This window comes from Vulpes vulpes, chromosome 4 (assembly GCF_048418805.1).
Source record: "Vulpes vulpes isolate BD-2025 chromosome 4, VulVul3, whole genome shotgun sequence".
Classification (NCBI taxonomy): Eukaryota; Metazoa; Chordata; class Mammalia; order Carnivora; family Canidae; genus Vulpes; species Vulpes vulpes.
In genome coordinates, this window is record NC_132783.1 from 2,630,715 (window position 1) to 2,657,525 (window position 26,811).

General features: G+C 46.9%; 1 protein-coding gene and 1 non-coding gene across 2 annotated transcripts in view; both read left to right on the plus strand.

Moving 5' to 3' along the window:
* Nucleotides 1–26,811, plus strand: part of TBC1D9 (TBC1 domain family member 9) — a 113,332-nt gene that overhangs the window by 81,207 nt on the left and 5,314 nt on the right. The window contains exons 11-18 of the mRNA XM_026018484.2: nt 2,396–2,513; nt 4,257–4,542; nt 5,239–5,368; nt 15,617–15,715; nt 15,864–15,932; nt 19,835–20,075; nt 24,903–24,968; nt 26,265–26,351. Coding sequence (XP_025874269.1) covers nt 2,396–2,513; nt 4,257–4,542; nt 5,239–5,368; nt 15,617–15,715; nt 15,864–15,932; nt 19,835–20,075; nt 24,903–24,968; nt 26,265–26,351 — 1,096 coding nt within the window. The remainder of the gene's footprint in view (nt 1–2,395; nt 2,514–4,256; nt 4,543–5,238; nt 5,369–15,616; nt 15,716–15,863; nt 15,933–19,834; nt 20,076–24,902; nt 24,969–26,264; nt 26,352–26,811) is intronic.
* Nucleotides 500–606, plus strand: LOC112934953 (U6 spliceosomal RNA). The gene has a single exon (XR_003238080.2). It is a non-coding gene; the product is annotated as a U6 spliceosomal RNA (small nuclear RNA).

The following is a 26,811-nucleotide window of genomic DNA, read 5'->3' on the forward strand; positions in this document are numbered from 1 at the left end:
CCAAACTGTCTTTAGACATTGGCAAATGTCCCCTGGAGAGCAAAACCTCCCCTGGGGAGCAAAACTGTACTGAGCAGAGGAGCTAGGAGACAGAGTGCCCTTTCTGGATCCACCACCTCATAGCTGGGTGACCTTAGAGTCGCTTCTGATTACTCTCCGAGCTACTTCTCCTCCCTCCCGGAGGTAAATGAGAGCATGCCTGAGCACCAGGCCTCCAATTCTGGATTCTAAGTTCCCCGGTGCTCCTACTTTGCATCGTAAGTAAGAACATACTTGAGAATATAGCTTTTATGTGCTATGATTGTATTTTAATATACATTAAAATAAATGCTTGGTCCGGTATTAAAAGAATGTTGCCCCCATCCCGACTAAAATTATCTCTTATACTAGTGCATATGCCATGATTTGGAGAGCTCCAAGATAATGTGATTTTAGATTTAAAGGCCACATATTCAGAGAGGCGTTCCCTGACCATCCAGCTAAAAGCTAAAGCAGGCTTGCGCTCGCTTTGTCAGCACATATACTACAATTGGAGCAATACACAGAAGATTAGCATGGCCCTTGCGCAAGGATGACACGCAGATATATAAAGCATTCCATATTTTTGTGGGAGATACAGGCTTCCAGTAATGGAATCAGTAAGTGACGGGAATAAAAGACCTAGCATAAGGAACGTAGTCAGTGATATTGTAATAGCTGTGAATCAATAGATCTGTGGGCACAGATGGTAGCGACTCTGTGATGAATGTAGCATAATTTATAAACTTGTATCAACTATACTCAAAAAACATGTGAAAGGAAATCACAATGGAGTATAACTTAATGTGTTGACAAATACTTCAAACATCCCCCCAAATCCAGAACAACCATAGTGTAATAGATTTTTTACTAAATGACTGCTTAACACAAAAATGGAGAGATAGAGGGAGAGATAGATGATAGATAGATAGATAATAGATTAGATGGATGGATAGATTAGAAAGATTAGATAGATTAGATGGATAGATAGATTAGATAGATTGGATGGATGGATAGATAGATTAGATAGATGATAGATTAGATGGATGGGTAGATAGGATGGATAGATTAGATGGATAGATTAGATGGATAGATAGATTGATTAGATGGATGGATAGATTAGATAGATAGATGATGATGATAGATAGATAGATAGATAGATAGATAGATAGATAGATGCTAAAGCAGAGTTAATTCCTCTACACACACACACACACACACACAGTACAGGTCCTCTATATACCACATTATTTTATCTTTTTAGTGGTACTTAACTTAAATACACCCCAAATTGATCAATTAACCTTTACGTCTTTAATTCTCTCTCTGACATCAACATTAGAGTCCTGGGAGACTTGTCACCCCTCCCATCCCCTAGTACTTAGTCCAGAGCCTGTCACAAACCTACCTTGACTACATGACGAAGGCACTAACTGCGACCCTGTACTAGAATCTGCAGGTTAATTCTCAGGTGGAATTTTAATAATGATTTCACTTGGGAAAATATTAAGACTTGCAAGAAAAAGCTATTATTAGACCAAAATTCCTTTCTCGGTATTTACATGGTGGAAGTCTGACGAACAATTACTGGTTTGTAAAAGATCAAAAGAAGTACAGGAGTTGGTTGGCTTCTACAATTGTAGGGTTCATGTTTATCTTTTGATCTTGCTCTTTTAATTAAGAGGACTATTAAAGTAGTTGAGCCTTGAGTGGTTATGAGTTATGTGATAATTTCTTTTAGTAAAGTAGGTTACTTTAGAATTTAAGTCACTGTTACTTATCACTGCCATCCTTATCCGGATGGAAGTAGTGGGTGAGGACTCCAAGTTTGAAAGGTTTTATTGTTCTCAGAGGAGAGCCTCAGAAAAAAAAAAAAAGAAAGAAAGAAAGAAAAAGGAAAAAAAAATTAAAAAAAAAAAAGGAGAGCCTCGGGCTATGTGTACTTGGTTATAAAATCCATTATGGAAGATTAAAAAGGGAAACATTTATCTTGTGGATTAAAGATTAGAAACACTGAGATTTTAGCAGTTAAAAGCTTCGTCAGATAGCCTTCGGGCGGAGTTTTTGAATGAGGCCTTGCCTGTGTGCGGGGGCTCGGTGCTTGGTGACTCGGTGTTCATGGAGACCTTAATGGTTACAGGCTCAAGGACTAATGGTTCGTACATTTTTAAGGGGTTCTAAATAATAAAAACTTAGAAGAATATGGGTGTGTAGCTTGCAGAGCCTTTAGATTCTTACCATCTGGCCTTTTGCTGAAAAAGTTTGCTGGCCCTGGGAGACCAACTCAGTAATGTTTTAGGTCAGCAAACTTTCTTAAGTTAACATGCGTTTGATGTACGTAGAGGATATTTGATGACGCCCTTTTTCATTCCTTTAGGCCATGAATATTGTCACATCAGTGCTGCTGCTTTATGCCAAAGAGGAGGAAGCTTTCTGGCTGCTTGTGGCCTTGTGTGAGCGCATGCTTCCTGATTACTACAACACCAGAGTCGTTGGTATGTGGGGATGTAGTTAACATTTGAACCCCATGTCTCCTAGCAAAGATGTTTCTGGGGCCAGGACGCTGGCTGGAACACACCATTTCCAGTCACCATTAGCCAAAGGGGTTTCCGACTACTTTAGTTTCCCAAAACGGGAATGAGAGGGCTTGATTTAATGTGGCTGGGACACCGAAGAGCCCCACGGAGCGTAAGAGAACACACGTGTATCACTGTTAGAGAAATCATCCTAGAAAACTTTGATGTGGGTGTCAAGCCACTCTGTGGCATGTGAGAACTGTACCAAACACGTCAACTGTCAATTAGGTTTGACAAAGGTTTTCATGAAGTGGATGGAATCTATGGACAGCAGAAGTATGCAAAAAAAAAAAAAAAAAAAGGAGCACATAAAAATTTATCAGAAACTGAGTTTCTACAGTTTCTTTTTCAGAACTGATTTCATTGCAAGACAAACAATGATTGTAAGCATTTAAATAAATTATTTATTCCTTTAAGTCCTTTATTCCTTATAGTCCTCCCAAGTGTTAGACATTCATTTTAGCAGGACAAGCTTCTTGTTGCTAGTGTAGTAAAACGTATGCTTTATGCTTCCCTCTTGTGCTCTTCATTTCTAAACCTTTTTGCACTAATTTGATTCATTGGATGTAATTCTCCAGAAATGTCAGTAGTTGATCCTGAGTGTGTATGTACAACCGGAGTGCCTTTTTTTATTTAGATTTTTTTGTATATATATATTTTTTTTATTGGAGTTCGATTTGCCAACATATAGGATAACACCCAATGCTCATCCCATCAAGTTCCCCCCTCAGTGCCCATCACCCAGTCACCCACACCCCCCGCCCACCTCCCTTTCCACCACCCCTTGTTCATTTCCCAGAGTCAGGAGTCTATCATGTTCTGTCTCCCTCACTGATATTTCCCACTCATTTTCTCTCCTTTCCCCTTTATTCTCTTTCACTATTTCTTATTTTCCCCAAATGAATGAGACCATATAATGTTTGTCATTCTCTGATTGACTTACTTCACTCAGCATCATACCCTCCAGGTCCATCCACGTCGAAGCAAATGGTGGGTATTTGTCATTTCTAATGGCTGAAGAATATTCCCTTGCATGCATAGACCACAGCTTCTTTATCCATTCTCTGTCAGTGGACACCGAGGCTCTTTTTAAAGTAATCTCTACACTCAGTGAGGTGCTCAAACTTATAACCCCGAGATCAGCAGCCTCATGCTTTACCCACTAAGCCAGCCAGCCAGGCGCCCCTGGAATGCTTTTACATTTAACAAGCACACATTAAAACAAAAACAAAAACAAAAACAAAAACAAAACCTCGTATGTGGGGACCATGCATCCAGAAAAGTGACCTGTTTTCCAAATAAGTTTGCCAAGAAATGGAGCTACTTAGATATATAGCTCGTGCCTGTCCAGACGATTACATATCATGAGAACTCATTAAACTGCCTTTCCAACAACCCTCGTGGTTGTGTCATTGCTCTTCTGTGGTAGGGAAGCAGGGAAGAGAGGAGACACCCAGCAGTCATGTGCTGACCGCGCTGTGATGACCCCTTGGTCCAGTAACATGGTGACTGGTAACAGGGCAGCCGCGGAACGGTCAGAGAAAGGAGCCGCCTTGTCTCAGCGGCAGTTGGGAGCTGCATCACCCAGTGGAGCCGATGGGTTGGGAGCCCCGGGAAGAAGGTGCGCTGGGTTCACCCGGGCCTTCTGTGCCCCTGCCGCAGGCGCGCTGGTGGACCAGGGAGTCTTCGAGGAACTGGCCCGAGACTACGTCCCGCAGCTGTACGACTGCATGCAGGACCTGGGCGTGATTTCTACCATTTCCCTGTCGTGGTTCCTCACGCTCTTTCTCAGCGTGATGCCGTTTGAGAGCGCCGTCGTGGTCGTGGACTGTTTCTTCTATGAAGGAATCAAGGTGATATTCCAGTTGGCCCTGGCCGTGCTGGATGCAAACGTGGACAAGCTGTTGTGCTGCAAGGACGACGGGGAGGCCATGACTGTCTTGGGAAGGTAACGCACAAGTAATGCGCAAGGCCGCGCTGGGTTGTGGTGGTGGTGGCGGTGAAGCTCGTGTTTACTGATTCGAGAGAGGGAAGGGAGCCCGTGCGCGCACAGCAAGGGGGAGGGGCCCAGGGAAAAGGAGACAAGCAGCCCCACATGGGGCTCGATCTCGGGACCCCGAGACCACGACCCTGAGATCAGGCCCTGAGCTGAAACACTCAATCGACTGGGCCACCCAGGGGGCCCCTAAGCCTCACTCGGAAACGCCTCTGCATTCTTCTCCAAACTTGCCTCTGTCTCTTAGTTTCAGAGCCTTCATTGGCTTGACTGTAATCGTAATGCCCACTTCCGTCCGTGGCCAAGGATTTATTTTCGTATGCTGTGTCTTTATTTCTTTTAAAGATCTTATTTATTCAAGAGAGAGGCAGAGACACAGGCAGAGGGAGAAGCAGGCTCCATGCAGGGAGCCCGATGTGGGACTCGACCCCGGGTCTCCAGGATCACACCCCAGGCTAAAGGCAGCGCTAAACCACTAAGCCACCAGGGCTGCCCCATATGCTGTGTCTTTTGAAGGAAAATGCCCTCCTGTTCTTAAGGAAATTCTAGTCTTTCTGAAGATGCAGGGTTTGCAGAAAATGGGTAGAGCACTGTAATGGGAGAATTCCGAAGTAGCCTCTGGTGACTATGGTGCATTTCTTTGTCCAGGTATTTAGACAGTGTGACCAATAAAGACAGCACGCTGCCTCCCATTCCTCACCTCCACTCGCTGCTCAGTGATGATGTGGAGCCCTACCCTGAGGTAGACATCTTCAGGCTCATCAGGACGTCTTATGAGGTGGGTCTCGTTTCCTGCCTGAGTGTTACCGCGCTCTGAGAGGGCTGGGAGGGCCTCCGCCAGATGTGTGGCGCCCACTTCCATCACTGACGGTGGGTTCGCCGGTTTCCTTTTACCTCCTGAGAACTAATTACCAAAGCAAGCAGCTACCTTCCAGCTGACAGCTCTGAGCTCCAAAGATGGGAACTGAACAGGGCTTAGGACTCCCACTGGATCTAATGCCATAAAGCAAGTGGCATGACACGCTCTGGCCCCCTGGTTCTTTGCCATGCCCACCTTCATGCCTGATCAAGGAGCAGCTCCCATCCCATCCCACTCTGGGTATATTGAGGAGGGGCTGTCGAGAGCAGGCGTGGGGAGTCGACCTGGACACATCAGTTCACTTCCTTTCCCGTGCCAAGTACGTAGATCTTCTCTAAGTAGACAAGCCGGTTCTCTTCAGTCCAAGACACATGGAAGAGCCTGTGCCATCCTAGAGAAGAACCAGAGTCCTAGTGTTTCTCTAGAATTGCTTGGTCTAGCTGGGAGAGGATGTCTCCTGGTTCATGATCCTGGATCTAGGCTTGAAAGAGAATGAGTTTTCTGCTGAGCGCACTGTACCTGCACAGACACTTGGAGTTACGTGACTATGATTATCAGCATCCCACCTCCTAGCAGCCTGGATTGAGAGAAATAGTGAGGGACAAGCTGAGGTCAGAAAGCCTCTCTTAAAGAATGAAAAATTTGGTGTTTTTAAAAATATTGGTATAGATCTGAAACCGTCTCAGAAGTGTGTGTCCATTCACTCTTAATGGGAGTGAGACTAATAATTTATTATTATTTAAATATTTTATTTATTTATTAGAGACACAGAACGAGAGAGAGAGAGAGAGAGAGAGAGAGAGAGAGAGAGAGAGAGAGGCAGAGACCCAGGCAAAGGGAGAAGCAGGCTCCATGCAGGGAGCCTGATGGGGGACTCGATCCCATCCCGGGTCTCCAGGATCACACCCTGGGCTGAAGGCGGCGCTAAACCGCTGAGCCACCGGGGCTGCCCAATAATTTATTATTTTTAAAATTTTTCCTTGACACTCAGTATGTATTGAAAACAAGACCTTTTTTGTATCTTTTAGAGTTGTAAAAGTAATGCATGTTTAATTTTAAAAGTGTAGAAACTATGGAGAAATATGAGGGAAAACAAACTATTCTATAAATTACATTTACCATACTTTCCCTCAAGTATGTTTTTATATTTGCAATATACACTTAAAGAGACTTAAAGAAATAAGTCTCTACTAAAAAGTGCTTTGTAACAGCCTATTTTTCACTTAAAATACACCATGAGCACTCTCTGATATGTTAAATATTGTTTAAAGCAATAATGTGTTTTCCTTTTTTAAAAATTTAAATTCAGCTAATTAACGTACAGTGTATTATTAGTTTCAGAGGTAGAGTCCGTGATTCGTCAGTCTCGTATAACACCCAGCGCTCATCCCATCACGCGCCCTCCTTAATGCCCGTCCCCCAGTTGCCCCGTCCCCCCACCCACCTCCCCTCCAGCAGCCCTCAGTTCATTTCCTATGATTAAGAGGCTCTTGTTTTACTTTCTCTGATTTTGTCTTGTTTTACTTTTCCCCTCCCTCCCCCTATGATTCTCTGTTTTCTTTCTTAAATTTCACATATAAATGAAATCATAAGATAAATGTCTTTCTCTGACTTACTTCACTTAGCATAACACCCTCTAGTTCTAGCCACGTTGTTGCAAATGGCAAGATTTCATTTTTCTTGATGGCTGAGTAGTATCCATTGGATATATGTGCCACCTCTTCTCTGTCCGTTCATCCGTCGATGGACATCTGGGCTCTTTCCATAGTTTGTAAAGCCATAATTTTAATAGAGCCTTAATATTCTGCTTTAATGAAGTCCCAATATTTATTTAACTGGTCACTTTTGTTGGACATTTACTTTGAATACTTCCAAGTTTTCAGTATTTTATGGCAAACTTACATGGTGTGATTATATATACTCTATATTCTGTGATAAACTTGTATGCAAATATCTCATCTCTGATTATTTTCTTAGAGTCCATGCTAAGGAATAGATCAAAAAGTATGAATTATTTCCAAGCTCCTAGCACATACGCTGTCCAATTTCCATAAAGATTATCCCAATTTATGTTTCCACCAATGGAGACTAAAGATGGATATTTCACTTCAGTCTCTCAAAAACTGGTTATTATCATAATGTAATAAAGAAACATCATCGCCCCAGGACTTTTGGACAACACTGTTGGAAGTTTGGGGTGATTATTTTTGGATGGAGAAAGAGCCCATGTGATTAAAGGCGATACTTGTTATTATAGCTGTGGGTTGTTTTTCTAAGGGCATCCCCTGAAACCTTCATTGTTAAGACAATTCTGGACCAAAGTCATAAAGCTTAATATGTGGAAACTCAGCTTCATTCTTGACAACAGATAAGCTAACAACTGCTGAGGTCAGCACTTGAGCCATTTTTAAAGGGAAAGAGGAGAGGATGGAGGCAAGACCAAGGGCTGGTTGCCACTTACATCCTGTCCGCCTGATGCCTAGTGGTGGCCCGTGGGCCGCCACACATCCTGTTGCAGGATACAGCGGCAGTTTCCTTCCTCTGCCTGCAGGGACAACCCCTCTTCTTTGCACCCGTGCTTGTATTACCTGGTCTTTCAGTGCATAATGACTGGTTTTCTGTTTTCTCTCCTTCGTGTCACCGCACTGCTCACAGGTTTCCAGGGGCTCCCCCGTGCCTTACCGATCAACCTAAGAGGCCACCACAAACTCTCGCTTATCTTTTTTTTTTTTCCCTCCTAACCGTTAGATTGGTAGTTCTCAATCTCACCTGTGCATTAAAATCGCTTACAATTTTTTTTCAAAGTCAGCCTTTTAAAAATGTGAATTCCCAGGTTCCATTCCAGACCCATTAAATCTGTATCTTTGGTATGAGGCCTAAGAAATGAGCTTTTTTTTTTTTTTTTTTTAAGTTCCCCAGATGCTCCAGTGCCCGGTGAGGGTTGCGAATCACTGCCCTAGATGCAGAATGGGGCCACGGGTCGCAGAAGCTGGTGATAACCTGGTTTGAGCTAAGGCCTGACACCCGTTTTCTGAGGCCTGCAACACAATTATTTCTGTGCTTCAGGATAGGTAGCCAGGAAGATAGAAAAGTAGGAAAAATCCTGAAAGTCCATTCAGCTTTGAGGTCTCCCCAGGGACCCTCCCCAGGTTGCTGGAGGTTGGTTAGATATTGATCAGATTTCTCCTGATGAGATAACTTTATTCATAAATGCCTCATGGAGAAATCCTTACTCATTGTTAAGTTCTCCTAAGACCCTACTGGAAGGAATCGTATGGACAGTTTGAGAGAAGGCAGTGCTCTTTTTTGCAGGCTCCGCAGTTTTGCAGTTGGACGGAAGTGAAAGACAAAGCCCCAGCCTTCAGGTGTGATCCATAGACCCAGATGACCCTCCTCAAAGGCTCAGGGACACATGACCCCCACAGAGTTTCTTCATGTTCAAGACAACCCAACCCAGTGGCTTCAACCTGAGAAAAGCAGGGAAAGGACGTGGCTAGTACAACACAGGGGGAGTTTGTGCAGGACACGCACAAAGTAGTCATGTAGGTTCTGAATCATGTGTCGAGCTTACTAATGATGACCCCAAGAGTTACCACTCACGGAGAGCCCATCTGGTATGGGCAGGGTGCTGGGTGCTTCGTAGACAGCCCCACCAGGTCAATGTTAATCCATTTTAAGGTGAAAATGTAAGTTGAGAGAGGTTGAGCTAGTTTTTCCAGGCCACACAGCTAGAAAGTAGCTCTCCAGCATTCACGCTAGAGCCAGTGGGGTTTGTCTGGATAGAATCAGGTGGATTGTAAATGTACCTAGGGACATGAGTCTGTGGGTCCAGTAGGGGCTGCTTAGTGGGGATTCTTAAAGCCACTGATTGCTTTGCAAGGCACTCAGCAGCCTGCTGGAAGCTGAGGAGTTTCTCTCCAAGTACATTATTTCTGCTCCTCATGCAGCAAACTGGAGTGGGGAGAGCCGAAGGAATAGACTAGCAAAGAAGATTCTACGGTTGGGGCAGTGGGCGGAGACCCGGAGATGCAAGAAACACTGCTTGATTGCCCATTTATCAGGAAAAAAAAATCTTTGTTCAAGATGTTATAAGTGCCTGTCAGGCATCGTGCTCAGCCCTGGGGATACGTTATCAACACCTGCTGTGATTTTTTTTTTCTTTCTTTCTTGATCTTAAACAATAGAAATCCAAAGGATAACCTGATGCATTTCCATTAACCCATCACACAGTCCAACAGATATCAACATTTTTCTGATCGCTTTCATCAAAGTCACTTTTTTTTTTTTTTCTGGAATATTTTCAAGCAAACTCTAGACAGGAGAGTATTTTACTTGTAAGTCCTTCATCATGTGTCTCCCAACAGGAAGGCCCAGGGGGCTTGACTTTTTTTTTTTTTTTTGCTGATGCATAGCTTCGGTTTCCAAGTTGAATTCTTAAAAGGATAAATACATCCCTCAAAAAAGAACCGTAGACCACCAGTTGTTAGTGGAACCGTAGTGATCACATCAGTTCATTTTGCTAGATCGTTACATATGTGCTTTCTTCCTCCTCCATTTGCCAACACAAATTGGTCATAAAATAAGGGCCTGCTTTCTGACAGGGAGTCCCGAAGGTGTTGCATGGATTTGAGTGTCGTCCCGAGCTGAGAATCCCTTAGAGATCAGAGGACCCCCGAGAGGCAGCCCGTTTGGCAAACCTGCGCCTCCAACAAGCGAGGTCTTGGCGCCGACTTCATACCTGATTCCTTCTTCCCTTCTCCCTCCTCATCCTCCTTCCCTCCCCCTGAATATTGCCTCCCCACCCACCCGACGCGCGGTGCCAGCACCGTGGAGGGAGGCGAGGGGGCGTGGGGGGAGCTGTCTGGGCGTCTCCACCCATCCCCTGGTCGCAGCCTCCCTCGACTTTATACCGTGTTTTCTAAGTCCAGAGGCCACATCCCTTCACGCCTCCGCTCACCCCCACCCCGTCCTCCAAGGCTGAGCCTCACTCACCCAGACCCTCGGAGCTTTCTGGCCAAAGCAAGGACCGTCGGCTGTGAATGGTGCTGGGTCCTCTGAACAGGAGTGAGCTCCATCCTGCGCCCCGGGAAGGTGAATACAGGCGCTTAGAGCAGAGCTTCAGTGAACTACTTTTACGTAAAAACGGAAGCTGTGGAGTTCCGATTTCAGAAACGCCACCTTCTTTTTGTTTCAACAAATGTCCCCGCGGCCTGCACATTTGCTCCGATCACCGCCCCGTGGACTCACGGCCAAGTGGTGTGTGCACCTGTGATGTGTGTGTGTGTGTGTTTTAAGCTGCAGCGTTTGGATAGTTCTAGGCCCCTCTGGAGGATTTAGGAAAGGAGGAGCTTATGGGACTCGGCGGAGACCGGCCCTGGCGACCTCCTTCTGAAATCTGTACCTGGTCGTCGCCTCCGTCGTCCCAGCCACGCAAGGGAAAGCGGGGAGGGGTGAGGGAAATCACAGGGAGGCCGCCCGGCGCGGCGCGGCAGGAGCCCCTGGCCCCCAGGAAGGATGGTGCGGGTGGGAGAGGCCCGAGGACTGAGCTGGGGACTTGAGGCAAGCTGGTCCCCACGTCATGCCTTTCCATCAGCCACTTGTCCCTTGTCCCGGGTCTGTGTGGCCAGGAGGGGACGTCTGCGCACAGCGGAGGTGACGGGGTGTGAAACCAAGGGCTGGGGACCTAGTTGTGAGCCGCGATGGGCAGCCCCGGGGGAGCAGGGCAAGCAGCAGGACCACGCACGAAGCTCTGCTGCCTTGAAGAGGCCTCCCCTCCCCGCCCACGCAGACCTCCGCAGCTCCGTGGGAGGATTAGAGACAGGCCACAGGCAGCCCGGGTGGCCCAGCAGCTTAGCGCCGCCTGCAGCCCAGGGCCTCATCCTGGAGACCCGGGATCGAGTCCCGCGTCGGGCTCCCAGCACGGAGCCTGCTTCTCCCTCTGCCTGTGTAATTTATAAATAAATAAAATATTTTAAAAAAGAAAAGAAAAGAAACAGGCCACAGAAACATTCAGATAAAAATGGAGTTGGAAGCAAGATGCAAATGAGATGGGTTATTTTCTCTCTTGTTTAAGGAAGGGTAGATTTTAGGAAATGAAAGAAAAAAAATATTGGGCTCCCTCACCCCCATCACTGAATTCTATTTTTTAGAAAAAAGCACTGTTGTTGCTTTAGTGAATCGGTTGTCCTCATGGGACTGAAATGCGCGGTGCTGGGAGCCGGGCTCACACCTGGGCCCTTGCTCTGGGTAAAGGGAAACGTTGGCTCCAGGGGGTCCTGAGCCACCTTTGTTGGCCCCATTTGTAGGGTTTCAAGTGGTGGGAGAGAAAGGGGGAGCAGGGGAGAGACAGAGGGACCCAGTCAGTGCTCGTTCTCCTTTAGACATCCCCCGGAAACAGCCCGTCAGGAACGTGGAGACTGTGGCTCCCTTGCAGGTCGGGACTGTTTGCTTCTGATGGAAGAGTCGCTGCATTTCCGTTGTGTCCATTGTGTCTGTGGCCAGTGCCGGAGGCTCTTGGAGGGTCAGGCTTGGGGCGAAGTCATCCTTTCTTTAGCAGTCTGCAGAGATTGTCCAGCCAACGTTTAGTATTTGTTACTGTTACCGATACTTTATTTTTTAATTTATTTTTTATTTTATTTTATTTTTTTAAAGATTTTATTTATTTATTCATGAGAGACACACACACAGAGAGAAAGAGACAGAGAGACACAGGCAGAGGGAGAAGCAGGCTCCATGCAGGGAGCCCGACGTGGGACTCGATCCCGGGTCTCCAGGATCACGCCCTGGGCTGAAGGCAAGTGCTCAACTGCTGAGCCACCTGGGCTGCCCTATTTTTTATTTTATTTTTAAAGATTTTATTTATTTGTTTGAGAGAGAAAGAGAGAGAGAGAGCATGAGCCGGGGGAGGGGCAGAGGGAGAGGGAGAAGAGGCCCCCGCTGAGGGGGGACCCTAACGCGGAGCGGGACCCCGGGGCCCGGGATCATGACCTGAGTCGAAGGCAGACACTTAACCGCCTGAGCCTCCCAGGTGCCCCGGTGATTGCTGCTTCCCATTAATACATGCATCTCTAACAGCACGTCCACGCGGACAGTTTGGGGGCCTCATCTTACAGGGAAATAAACTGAGGTTCGGAGGATGCGACTGGGTTGTGTAGAATCACGACAGCCAACCAGTCAACGTGAGTTTGAATCCCATTTTGTCTAGTCCCAAAATCTGGGTTGTCATCAAGGACACCGGGAAGAACTTATTGTGGGATCAAATGGTAGGTGGCGGGTTCCAGAGCTGGAGTCTGGGCCTCAGCCTTGTAGCTCGGCCCCTGGGGAACCCTGGGGAACGTCCTCTACCGCTCGGGGCCTTGGCTTTCCCGTCTGTAAAATGGACGTAACGGTACCAACGCACGGGGTTACTGGAAGGAGCCAGTGACCCATCAGGTAACGGGCCTGCCGCTGTAGCTGCCGTAAGATTTAGCTTCCTTCGGTCTCACGACCAACGTTTTTGCGTCGTCGGTCGAAGGCCTACGGTGCACCCGTCTGATGGAAACCCCGTCCTCTGTCTAGCACGGACTTTGCAACGAGTGCTTCAGCGGCAACGTGGACTTGGATGGTTTCTGTTGACTTCTGAGGCCTTGTCTCTGGACTGGGGGAGAGAGAAAGCACTTCCCTCCTGGTGTTTCCAGGGTCACTACCCTCCACCCTCGTCGGAGCCACAACCGTCTCACTGGAGCCCCTGAACTGCTCTTGCTCCCCCGAAGCCTGGCACCTTTATTTCAACCCCAGAAGCAAGCGCGTCCCTCTAACACGGGGGGGTGGGGGCAGAGGACACTCCTTCGCCTGAGCTCCAGGGGCCTGCCTGCCGGCTCACTCGGGGGCAGACTCCAAGTGCTTCCCGAGGCCTCGGAGCCCCACACGCACTCCCTGCTGCAGCAGCTGGCTCTCTGATCACAGGCGATCGCCTGCCACCGCCCCTTTCTCACGCCCCTCGGGTCACAGTGGCCTCCCGCTGCTCCTCAAAGGGGTCGTGTAGGTTCCAGTGCCTGTGGGGGGGGGGGGGACGTGGGGGGCCTGGATGCCACCAGCCGCCCCTGCCTGGACGTGCTTCTTGCAAAGATCCGTGTGCTTGCTTCCCCGTGTCCTTTGTGTCTTGGCTAAATGTGACGTCACCAGAAAAGCAGACCTCCAGGGAACCAGCACGTCCACTTTCTAGCGGGCTGTGCTGCTTCTTACTGGAATGCGTCATCTTACCCTGTGTTTGGTTTGTACTGAGACTACCCCGCTCCGCACCCCCCTGCTTCCCGTCTCCCTGATGAGCACTCGCCTCTCCAGTTGACTGTCCTGTTCCGACCTGACACTCACCGCCGCGCCAAAGCCCCTCTTTACAAACAAAAAGACCTTTTCCTTAGACGGAATTATAGCTTCAAGGAGGTAGCAGAGAAGGTACAGAGTCAGGTGCATGCCCCAGGCCTTCACCCGCTCCAAGTGAGCATCCCAGGCACGCTTGGTCAGGCTTCAGCAGCTGCGTGTGCGTTCTAGGTGTGCGTGTGCAGGTGTGTGTGCAGGTGCAGGTGCGTGTGCAGGTGCATGTGCAGGTGCAGGTGCGTGTGCAGGTGCAGGTACGGGTGCAAGTGCGTGCAGTTCTGTCACATGCCTCGCAGAACCACCACCACGGTGAGATACTCCCCTGTAGGTGCTGCTCCCCCGGGGCTGCCGGATTGTCCGCCTGTACCCACAACCACCCTTCCCTCACGCTGTCGGGAGCCCCCCTCTCTACAGTAATCTCATTTCATGATTATCACATAAAAAATGCGCTATGCATTCTTTTGCGATTAGTCTTTTTCATCATGACTTCTAGGAGATTCATGCAAGTCACTTTGTATAAAATAGTTGTGTTGTTTTTTTTTCAGGATTTCTTGAGTAGGAGCCTGTGGTATGGATGTACAAAGCCTCTGATTCCCGCACCCCCATAACTGTTACCCGGACCAATGCCAGCACCCTCGAGATGCCCTTTGCGTCTCCTTCCTGTCACTGTACTTCTCTCCAAAATTAATGTGTCAGTTGTGTTTGTTTTTTGAACTTCATTCATGAATGTATGATTCCACTTCTCCAGAATGAACTCTTTTGGTTCTGGTTTCTTTTGCGTAGCGTTATGATAGTGAGATTTATCCGAATGGTTCATTTTCGTTGCTGTGTGATAGCACTACGATTTATTTATCCAGTCCACTGTTAGCGAGCATTTGAGTGACTACTTGCTTTTGGCTAACGGTAGCACTATGAATATTTTTTGCATAGAATAAAATAAACACTTTTGGGGGAGGCACTTAGGAATTTATGTGTGTCATTGGTATATATTTCTCTTCAGATTTAGTGGATACTGCAGACAGATGTCCCAAATGGTCGTACCAACTGATACCCTGGGCAGCAGCAGATGAGGGTTTTGGCTGTACCTTGCCGACACTTGACACGTCCGTCAGCTATTTCTTGACCCTTTGAATGTGCTGAACCATCGCAGCACTGCTCGCATGGGTCAAGCTTCATGCTTTCAGCAGAATTGCTTTGTTTTCCTTTTGTACCTGTAGGAGATCGAAAGCTTTATATATATTCTTTCTCCACCGTCAGATTGAAAGACTCATTTGGCTTTTGAAATTTCATTCAACAAACACCCAGGTACTAGGAGGCATTTTGGAGTTTGGAGAGAGAGCCAGCCCACAGTGTCTGCCATCCAGAGACAACGTGGGTTTCTGACTCGGGACAAGGGAACAGGAACAGGGAGCCTCCCACAAGCACTTCTTCTGACCTCCCAGGCTAATCGTGAGCCTCAGATATTTCCTTTCTTCCTGTGGAGAAAATCCTTCCTTTGAAGCATTTTCATTCTTACGTAAATGGCCCTTACAGCCTTATCCAATGTTTTCTTCCCTCTAAACTGGTTTATTGATTCCAGCGAGACTCATTTAACTGTGAAATTTAGCTCCAGCGCTAAGAAGCATGAGAGTCGCCTGTTACTTACTTAACGGCTGCTAAATTGTTTTTAAAATAAAGATCTAGTCCAGGATGCCTGTTATTTCACAAGAAATTTCCTCTATGTATCCAGCTTGTGTCTCCGTAAGTCTTGCAGACATGGTACTATGTACTTGCAGCAGATTTCTCAGAAATGCCAATATTGTTCCTTTCTAGAAATTTGGAACCATCCGGGCAGATCTGATTGAGCAGATGAGATTCAAACAGAGGCTGAAGGTGATCCAGACTCTGGAGGATACTACGAAACGGAACGTGGTAAGTTCTTTGCAAAATAGCTAGTGGCCTTCTTGCTCCATGAAGTCCTGCTTGACAGACTGAGATGACTTAAAAGAAGAAAACCAGGTACTTTCCCAATATAATATCTTTTGAGATTGTGAAATCCATTGTGTCCACCTTCTTATAGGTCCGAACTATTGTGACAGAAACGTCCTTTACCATTGATGAGCTAGAAGAACTTTATGCTCTTTTCAAGGTGAGTTTCAAAGTAAATTCGTGTATATTCAGGAGAATAAAAGGGTTCACTTTAATATTTTAGTTAGTTCTAGATTTTTCTGTTAAATTGTTAAGAGACAACATGAGTATCAACGTGTATAAATGTGTAGAACTGAGAGTATAAAAATGAAATGCTTAATATGAAAAATAAGCAAACCCTCACAACTCAGTTGAAGCGGATATTTTAGCTTTGTTCCACTCCATAAAATATTTCAGCTGTCTTCTTGGACTTTACAAAAAAGGGTATTACTTTAAAATACTCATGGGAACAATGGCAAGTGAGTCTTAAACACTGCCTGAAATTATTGTAAATTGTTATTTTTTTTAATATTAAGCTGTTTTAAAGCACCCCTAGAGCTCTTCTATATTAAGCTATGCTAAAGCACCCCGAAAAAGAAATATGTAGCCAGAATAAAAATAAAGCTCTTCCAATGTCTAAGGAAAAGCCTGATTGTTTAAACTTCAGTAGTTTTCACCCTATAACTCCGCCCATACCAATCTTAATCCTGAATGACAAAACATTTATTAGTAAATAAAGCCAAGTAGGGGCACCTGGGTGGCTCGGTGGTTAAGCATCTGCCTTTGGCTCAGGTCAGGATCCCGGGGTCCTGGGATCGAGTCCTGCATTGGGCTGCATCTCCCTCTGCCTGTGTCTCTGCCTGTCTCGGTGTCTCTCATGAATAAATAAATAAAATCTTCAAAAAAAATTAAAAATAAAAAAAAAAGCCAAGCAGAATTTTTTTCTTCTGGAAAAAAATGCTTTTGTCTTAACTATCACGATCAACCTCATAGGTAAAAATGTGGCAATTAGCAGGACTTAATTTTTAAAAGAGGTCTTTTATGCTGAGACTAAGTTTATCCTGATTTCTGATTGGGTAGCTTCTTATATTTAGTTCCCTTTACTGCCAGAGCTGAACATGACTATTTGGAGGACTGCAAAGATAGCAGGAGGCACCAAAGGACAAACAAAGATCTGAGTTGCATACTAACAGGTCTTAGAATCAGAGGATGTGATAGCTGGGAATGTTTTTGCTAATATTCCCACGTGCTTGTTGGCTACTGCAGAGCACCAGCAACTTACGTGTTCTTGTGTCACTGGTGTTTACGCGAGGTCTCTCCCTAGTAGGTTCTCTGCACATGTGTGCTGAGTACACAGGTAAATTAGTGATGGCTTTACCCATCTAGTACAACCTGTGCATATGTCTGGTGGGGGTACAAAGAGACTGAGCTGTCATTGCTGGTTAGTTAGTGATGCCCGGCGTGCAGCCCAGCAGCGTGATCAGCTGAGTGGACACCACCACCCTCACCAGCCTCCATTCGGCACTTGATGGCGAAGTCTTCATAGCGTGCCAGCCCATTCGTACTTCACTCGTACGCTGTAACCAACGGTTCAGTGTAAGGTGGTGGTTCATAACAGAAGGGTCCCCCCCTTGGTTTCATAAAGGAAAAATACAATGATCCAAGAGATACCGTGGAACCCGAGATAAAAACTTCAGTTACAAGGACGCCTGGGTGGCTCAGCGGGTGAGCGTCTACCTTTGGCCCAGGGCATGACCCCGGGGTCCCGGGATCGAGTCCCTCATCAGGCTCCCCGCAGGGAGCCTGCTTCTCCCTCTGCCTGTGTCTCTGCCTCTCTCTCTCTGTCTCAAGAATAAGTAAATAAAATCTTTAAAAAACCCTTCAGTTACAGACTCTTTTTTGAGTCTCCTGAACACTTTAATTGACTTCAAGTCACTTGAACAGACACTTACTGAGGAGTTAGTATGTGTCAGATGCTCTGCCAGACTCTTTAGTCCTTTAAAAAGCCAGTTTCATGGGGTTTTCCTGCAGATATAAAGGAAAGATGCAGTCCTCTGCATCTTCCAAGCAGCCCTTAAACTTGTCAAACCACCAAGCCTCCACCTGAAACTAATGTAACATTGCGCGTCAACTATACTCAAAAAAAAGAAAAAAAAAAAAAGTTAAAACTCAGAGGGAAAAGGTGGAAAGGCTGCCACCTTGAGGCACATTTGATGGAAAATGTAGTTCACAGACTCTTTGCCCCAGTTTCTCTTGAACTCCCTAAATTAGTCCTTTGGTCCATTTTGGACGTCGGGGTGTCTGGTCCCCGCTTGGCGCAGTACGGGGCTTACCAGCGAACAGGCTTGTCTTTTCCGTGAAAGTGCCCGGACCCACCCTCAAGGCTGGTTCCAGGTTAACCTGGATGCTGGGTTGGGAGGAAATGCTCTGCACACCCTTCATCCGCGGACCTGGCTCAGCTAAGGAGGCCCCCTCCCAGGGACCCATCACCAACCCGGCCTCCCCTCCCGGGGCTGCTGGGCCTCACCTTCGAGCTCAGTCCTTGCGGCCTCTCTGATCTCAGCCTCCCCTGCCTCCTGCCCCGACGTCCCCGCTCCGACCTCACCAGGCACAGCCAGGAATGCAGCCCCAAAGCCCTGGCGAACTCTGACCCGCGTCCTTTCTTCTCCTGAGGCTGCACCCCAGAAGCCTGGCTTTGGCTCTGCTCTCCACCTCTCCTCCTCCCTCCGTGCCTCCTGCCTACCCCTCCTCCCTCTTTCAGCTTATTGGCCATGACTCCCAGTAAACGATTGTGATAAAGCCATCTGGGCTTTGCTCCTTTCTCTAAGTGAGGACGAAAGTGAAACCCCACAGGCTGCCGGCTCCCCGCTTACACAGGTCCTCGGCAAGGGAAAAAGATCTGCTTCGAAAGTGCTATTTTTTCTCTTGCAGTATTTGCCCATTACTGTAGTGAAATACTCAGACAATGCAAGAGGGAACAGAGTAAAAGTGAAGTCCTCCTGTCCACGCCCCTCCCGTCTCTCCCATCTACCGTCCAGAGCTAAGTGTCGGGGGAGGGGAGTCCTTCTGGGCCTTTCTGTGAGGAGTTTTACCTTGTGGTCTTCCTAGAGTGAGCGCAGACATCACCAGAATCGATAGGCTTCATGACTGAGAGGCTGCCTTGTTTCCAAGGACAGAAGCAGGAAGCTTTTTGCTGTTTCCAGATCTCTGTTCTCGCCATACTGGTTCCTGCTCATAATTTTTCTCGGGCTGTTTTCAGATGTGCTCAATAAGAACACGACGCATTTGAAGCTTGAATAGTGCGACTATGATATTTATGTCATTTCAGTGACCAAGAGGCAGGGGGTTTATGGGACGCTAAACTAGGAATTCAGAAACACCCCCATGTCATCATGCTTCTGTTCTGAGTAACTGGTTGGATGACCTTGGGGGAGCCGCTCAGCTTCGGGCTTCCTCACCCTCACCTAGAAAACAAGGTGGTCACCTCACCTAAATTACAGAGCCTTTTCAGGTTAACATTCGCTCTCTTTTTTTTTTTTAAATAAAGATTTTATTTATTTATTCATGAGAGAGGCAGAGACCCAGGCAGAGGGAGAAGCAGGCTCCCTGCGGGGACCCCGATGTGGGACTTGATCCCGGGACCCTGGGGTCACACCCTGCACCGAAGGCAGACGCTCAACCACAGAGCCACCCAGGCATCCCTTGGATTTGCATTCTACTTAATTTTTTTTTAAATAAAAAACTTTTGTTTATTTTCATGGGAGTTATTTTTTTGAGTGCTTTGTGAGTGTGTATGTGAGGGGGGAAAGCATGGGTGCGGTCAGGGATGGGGGGTCCCTTCCTCCACCCACCACCAGTAATCGAACTGGACCTTTCACGCCAGATGTGAGCTGCAGAGGTGGTTGCCGTGGAGTCAGTGGGGTGGTCTCGGGGGGGACAAGGAGCCCTGAGACCAGAACACCGCTCCAGGAGAGGCACACAGGTTGCCCGAAAGCCTTTTCCCACTGTCGGTCGCGGCCTTTTCTTCCTGGCATTTGCCAAGAGATTGCACCCGCAGTGACCTCCTGTCCTTTCATTTTTCAGGCGGAGCATCTAACCAGCTGCTACTGGGGCGGGAGCAGCAACGCGCTGGACCGGCACGACCCCAGCCTGCCTTACCTCGAACAGTATCGCATTGACTTTGAGCAGTTCAAGGGCATGTTTGCTCTCCTCTTTCCCTGGGCCTGTGGGACTCACTCTGAAGTGCTGGCCTCCCGCCTATTCCAGTTATTAGATGAGAACGGAGATTCTCTGATAAACTTCCGAGAGTTTGTCTCCGGGCTAAGTAAGCACCTGATGTCGTTGCATGAGTTTGGGAGGGGACCCTGGGGCCGGAATACCTGCCCCTCTCCTCAGGCTCCTTAGAGCTGCCCTCAGGGCCCCAGCTGCCTCTAAAGATTGGGTTTGGAGGGCAGAGGGGCACAGTGTAATGTTTGCAAACTGCTGGTGACGTTTTTTCTTTTAGTTCTTGAGTATACTAAAGGATTAAAGCCTTGCCTTCTACATTAGTTAGTTCTCAGCGCTAGTTAAAAGGCCTTCTCAGAGAATTTCCAGGACAGTGAAATGCCAGCTTAAACACTGAAACCACAGACTAGGATAACTTTACAAGGGCAAAATATGTGGGTGGGTTGTTTTTCTTTGACAAAAACTATATTTATGTTATATTTCATAAAATTCTTTAAAAACATTTCATAATGGGCTGAAGAACCCACAACAGCTCTGCAGTCTAAATGGAGGTTTCCATCTCTCCATTTGGCTTGGAGGCAGGACCGTCCATCATGAGCAAGCCACCCCCACCTAAAAGCAGCCCCTGGTCTCTGCCTGCCAGCCTCTCTGACCGTTACCTCTGTAGCAGGACTGCCCCGTGTTCTTTTGAACTCTTGTGCCATTTATAATTGAGCAGAAGAGCCAAGGGGTGTAGAGCTTGGCCTGCCGGATGGGAGGTGGTGGTCATAGCAGATATTAGGTCAGGCTGCCAGAATGAGAGAAGCAACACAAAACTGTTCGTTCCAGTTGTGCCAGTCTGTGACCTTGGGCCGCGTACTTTAAAACAGCATGACCCCCCCCCTCAAAAAAAAAACCAGCATGCCCCAGGAATGATGAAGGGGTCAGGCACAGAGCCAACCGTGATTCCAAAAAGTGCTCTTTTTTTTTTGCTCTAAGTCTTTAAGAAGAATTACTAGAAGGCTTAAAAGCCAGAGGAAGCTGATGGTTTTTTAAAAAGGCAAAGGGGTATAGATGCGGTGCTCTTAGGAAGGAAAAAAAGTATTTGTATAAAGCACTCACATATATGTTTATGGAAGGAGAAAGATGTGTGAAAACTAGCCCTTTTCTAAGTGCAGACGCTGTTCAGAAGCTTCAGAATTTATACTTTATCACTAAATCCACACAAAGCCATTAGAGGGGGATGTAATGATAACTAACATTTCTTTTTTATTATTTTTAAAACTTTTTTCTGTTTTTTTTTCTTTTTTAAAGATTTTATTTATTTATTCATGAGAAACACAGAGAGGAGAGAGAGAGGCAGAGACACAGGCAGAGGGAGAAGCAGGCTCCATGCAGGGAGCCTGACTGGGGACTCGATCCCAGGTCTCCAGGGTCACGCCCTGGGCTGAAGGCGGCGCTAAACCGGGAGCCACCCGGGCTGCCCCATAGCTAACATTCCTACAGCATTTACTCCGCTCCAGGCGCTGGCCTAAAGCTCACAACTGCAAAGTTGGTGTTTGAACCCAGGCTCTCCAGGGGCAGTTTGTGCTGTTACTATCAGGCTTTATTACCCACCTGCTGACTCTTAGTATCTCCATTTGCAGTTAAAGAGATGAAAGCTCAGAAACGTTAAATAACTGGCTGGGACATTAGTTTTGAGGGAGTCAGTACTTATCTGTCATTGGACTGAGCAGCACAGTTAGTGCGTGCTGGGCCCAGGATTCGAACAAGGGCTGTCTGGGTTCGTCGCTCACCCTGTTCTTGCTACTCTGTGCTGAGGATGGCAGGCAGGGTATTTTTTTAGGGAAGGAGGAACTATCCATTTTTATTTACACAAGTAACACATAAAGTACCTTCCACCTTTTATTTTATTATTTATTTTTATTTATTTTATTTTTTTTACCTTCCACCTTTTAAAAAAAAGGTGAAACGATCCAAACAAGGCTAAAGATCCTTTGATCCTGTCTTAATCTTTTCTGCCCCCAGGTAACTTATGGTCAGATGGGTGGCTGTAAAGAGGAGATTTTAAAAAATTATCTTGGGGAAAAAAAATTTAAAAAAATAATTAAAAAAATAAAAAATTATCTTTGGGCGAGAATAAGGAGGAGGAAAAAGAGACCGGTTCTGCATGTAGGAAGTCATAGAAATAAATATAAACATTTAATTTACTGAAGTTCAGTGATTCCAGTACGGAAAATGCTCTTCAAAATATTCAAGAAAAGAGAGGAAAGTTTGCAGTCCGGGATCATGAAAAACACTGGGAAGGAGTATTTAGGCTTCTCTGAAAGCAGTCAGGTTGTTGAGCAAAGTAAGCCTCGCCCTGGATCCTGGGAGAAAGCTCAGAGCTGTCATCAGTCATGTGGGTCAATGACAGTTACGGAGACAGACAGACAGACAGACAGACGAAAAAGAGAAACTCTGTCCAGGCTTTAAAAAAGTAAAAAATGAATTCTGGAAAAGATGGATCGGTAGTTTTCACGGCAATCCCCACAAAGCCCCATCTGGAAATACGTGAACAGATGGTCTGTGCGGAATGAGAAATGAGGGATCACTACCAGAGGCCCCGGGTGAGCTGTGTCTCCTTTCCCAGTCATGTTGCCAAAACGCAGTCGCTAAAGATGTCATCGGTGTCGCGATTCAGGTGGTCGTTGGGCAGAACTCGTTATACATGGAAAAGGTGGGGGTATGGTTGGTGATTGGGTGACTGACTGAACCCTGGCCCCCAAAACGGGCCTGTTAGGGAGTCAGTTTCAGTGAAGAGGTCTCTAGTACTTTGGGGCTTAATAGTTTACCTTGGATCATTTCTTCTTTTGCAAATGAGTTACCGTCAGGATCAAATGAAATATTTCACGTAGAGTTCCTGGACCGGTGCCTGACTTAATAAAGGGTTAGTTCCGATTGTTACTAGGATGACACTTCATCCCCCTCTGCTGGCCTCAGTCAGTAAACTGAAATCATAGAAAAAAGGGGAAGGCCTACTACCAGATGTGTGGGCTACGCGAAGCTGGGAAAGAGCCAACACATTGGATGACAAAAATGAGATTAAAAAGATAGGACCGGAGGAAATGATCGGCAAAAACGAATTGGTAAGGATAAACCAGAAATCCTAAGTTTTAGGAAATTATTATAAAAACAAGCAGGGACACCTGGCTGGCTCAGTCTGCTGGAGCGTGCAACTCTTGATCTCAAGGTTGTAAGTTTGAGCCCCAGGTTGAGTGTAGAGATTACTTAAAAATAAAAAATCTTAAAAAAAAAAAACCAAAACCTAGGGTTTTTGCATATGGTCTAGTGGGTTCAGGCATGGGATCTAGGGTTAGACACCTCTGAATCCAAATCCTGGGCTTCCCACTTAGGAGCCTATGACCTGGAACACGGTCCTTACCACCAAGAAGCTCAACTTTCCTCAGCTGTAAAATTAGGATAATATTTACGTCCATCTCACGGAATTATTGTGAGAGAAAAGCGAACGACACATGTTAAGTAGTTGGCATGGGACTTCGCACAGAGCAAGTCCTTAATAAATGTCATTATTTTTGTGATGAATATTAGTTGGTGTGCAAACATCTGGGGGTTTAGTTAACCATGTGGTCAGAATGAGATTCCAGAGCGAGAGAGTATAAACAATCGAACGCAGACTCAAGGCTGTCCTGGTAGAAGGATCGAGAATAACTCCACTGTTACCTGAAGTAGACAAGAGGCTCCTGGAACTCTCCAGAGAGATAGTGACGGCTGACACCTAAGGTAGATGTGAGTAAACGTAGAGGCGTGTATAAACTTGCCTTGAAAAGATAAGCCTGGGTGGGTGGGGGGGGGGGGACAGGTGCGTTGTCCCCAAAATCTGAGGAGTTTTTGCATTGAGGCAACAGATCTATTCTGTTTGGCTTTTAAGAGTAGAACAAGGGGAAGAAGAGCGTTTCTAGATCTTTTTTTTGAGTCGTGGACTCTCTGGGGTTTATTAAGGACTATGAACATGTTCTTCCCCACGAAATGACATACGCACACAGAGACAACATTTTACATTTTCGGGGCTTCCGGGGCGTTCTGAAGTTGAGATTGCAGGTTAAGGATCCTAAGACTAAAAAATTGCAGAAGAACTCTCAGTGTTTAAAGAACACATGGGTGGAATGAATGCCTCTGGTGGTGATGAGCTCCCTGTCTCTGAGAGTATTCAAGCAGGTGCTAGACTCCTGATTTTCATGGATGAGGGGAAATGCCTACATTTAGCGGGACGTTGGACAAGACACCCGCCGATGTTCCTGCCAACCCAGATTCTATGATTCCTCTTTTCCCAAAGCTGATTAATCTTCAACCAGGTGCTCCGAGGCTAGATATTTACAGAGGATTTTCTGATTCCTAAAATAAACACGGGCTTCAAAGGGAAAAATAACAGAGTTCTTTGGATTGAAGTGACGGTGATACAGTGTCAGATATATTAGGATGAATTAAACTGGAGAGACATTTAAGAGACCCCAAAAAACAACCAAAAGGGTTGTTTGTTCCAATTACAATGAGTAATTGGAAGCGATTGCAAACCTATTTTAGGATTATTTCTGAATTCTGTTAGAGTGTTGAGACTCAGTCATATGGTTTTTCTTATTAATGTATTTATTATGTGCCGGGCACTGTTAGCACATTTAGTTCTCACAGTCCTCTGATCCTGATATTATCTGGCCTCATATAGAGGAAACCGAGGTACAGAGAGGTTAAGTCTCTGAAGGGCAGATAGTAAGGAAACGGGGATTTGGTTCCAGAGCTCTTAGCCCAGATACGTCCTGGCCTGGGTGACCTTGTGTCCCCCGATGTCTTGATTTCAATTTGCAAAAAGAAGACCTCCCAGGGGAGTGCTCAGCCTGGAGGGTTAGTACCACACACAGGACATCCCACATTGGTGCTTATGTGATTCTAGGTGCTGCGTGCCATGGGGACCTCACAGAGAAACTCAAACTCCTGTACAAAATGCACGTCCTGCCCGGTAAGTGAGCTACACGGAGGAGCCCATGTGTCTGTAGCCGCGACCTGGTTTGACCTCGCTCTCTCCTTTTTTTTTTTTTTTTTTTTTTTTTTGATTTACAAAATCATTCACTGGTCACTAAGGAAGAACTGAATAAGTAATTACCTACGTAGCTTCCTGGCTCAGTATGTGCTTGATGGTTCACTTGTCCGAGGTAGGAGTTGTAATAGAAGAGAGCAGACCTTCTGCGAGAAGGAGAACAAATAGGATTTGGTAACTCATAGGATATGAGAGCGTGAAAGAGAAGAGAGGACCCTGAGATTCTGAGTTTAGGAGATGTGTTTTGGTTAATATTTCATCCATTTAGGGACACCTGGGGGGTCTCAGTGGTTGAATATCTCCCTTGGGCTCAGGGCGTGACCCCTGGGGTCCCGGGATCGAGTCCCACGTCAGGCTCCCTGCAGGGAGCTGCTTCTCCCTCTGCCTGGGTCTCTGCCTCTCTCTATGCCTCTCATGAATGGACAAATAAAATCTTTTTAAAAAAAGATTTAATTTTATAGAGAGAGAGCACAAATGGGGAGGGGAAATGCAGAGGGAGAGGAAGAAGCAGAAGCAGGCTCCCCGCTGAGCAGGTTGTCCGACGTGGGGCTCGATCCCAGGACCGAGCGGCCCAGCCTCCCCTAGAAGGAGCCGTTTTCACACTGACAGAAACAAGTGGGAAAGATGGAGCTCAGGTTTACAAAGGTTGCCCTATAAGCCGGGATATATCTAGCAGAAACTTTTTAAAAAATGAGAGATTGGCATTAAGGACAGACGCAGGGTAGATTGTACACTCGAGGATTATCTTTAATTGCATACGGTTTCCTAGAATTTGGTTTGTGAAAGCAGCATTTCACAGTAAAATTTAGGAAAATCTCATAAAAAGGAAGATGTAAAGGAACACTTTGGCGTGAGGTTGTTAAAAAGGAAGATTGAGTGAGCCCCCCAGCTCCCAAAGGCTTTGGAGGCAGCAGGCGTTCAGGGCCCCTGGTGATGTGCCCCATGCCGCCTTCTTTTTTTTCTCTTTTAAGATTTTATTTATTTATTCATGAGAGAGACAGAGAAAGAGAGAGAGGCAGGGACACAGGCAGAAGGAGAAGCAGGCTCCCTGCGGGGAGCCCCATGCGGGACTCGATCCCGGGACCTCGGGGTCACGCCCTGAGCCCCCGGAGGCCCCTCTGCTCCACCTTCTTACCTTCATTGTCTCCCCGCCCCCCGTGTCACCTCCGCTGAGTCCTGCTCTGCCGATGTAAGACGTCCCTCTCTGTCCCTCTCCAGAGCCATCCTCTGATCAAGATGAGCCAGATTCTGCGTTTGAAGCGACTCAGTACTTTTTTGAAGACATCACCCCGGAATGCACGCACGGTGAGTGGGTCTCCTCCCGGGGGGCCTCTGCCACTGGAAGGAGTTGCCCCCAGGGCTAGTGAGGCGACACGTGTACCGATCTGGTTCCCTCATGTGTGACTTTCTGCTCACACTGGTGAAGCCCGGCAGCCGACCATGGGGGCCGGTACTTCCCACTGGGGGAACCGTGGACACCGTGTCCCCGGGGCTCAGAGAAATCATGGCCTGTGGAGCTGCGTGTTTGGCTCCCGTCTCCCGGCCGTAGTCAGACTCCTTAAGCACGTCGTCCTGTCATCACGCTGCTATCCAGAATCAGGACATTGAGGCCAGAGTCCTCCTGTGTCTGTCTTGCTCTGCAGCAGGTGTCAGCAGACTTCGGCCCGTGGACCTAAGGTGGCCCGTGGTCTGTCTGTACAGCCCGTGAGCACAGAGGGCTTTTTACCTTCTTAAACATTTTTTTTTAGAAATCAGAAGTAGAATA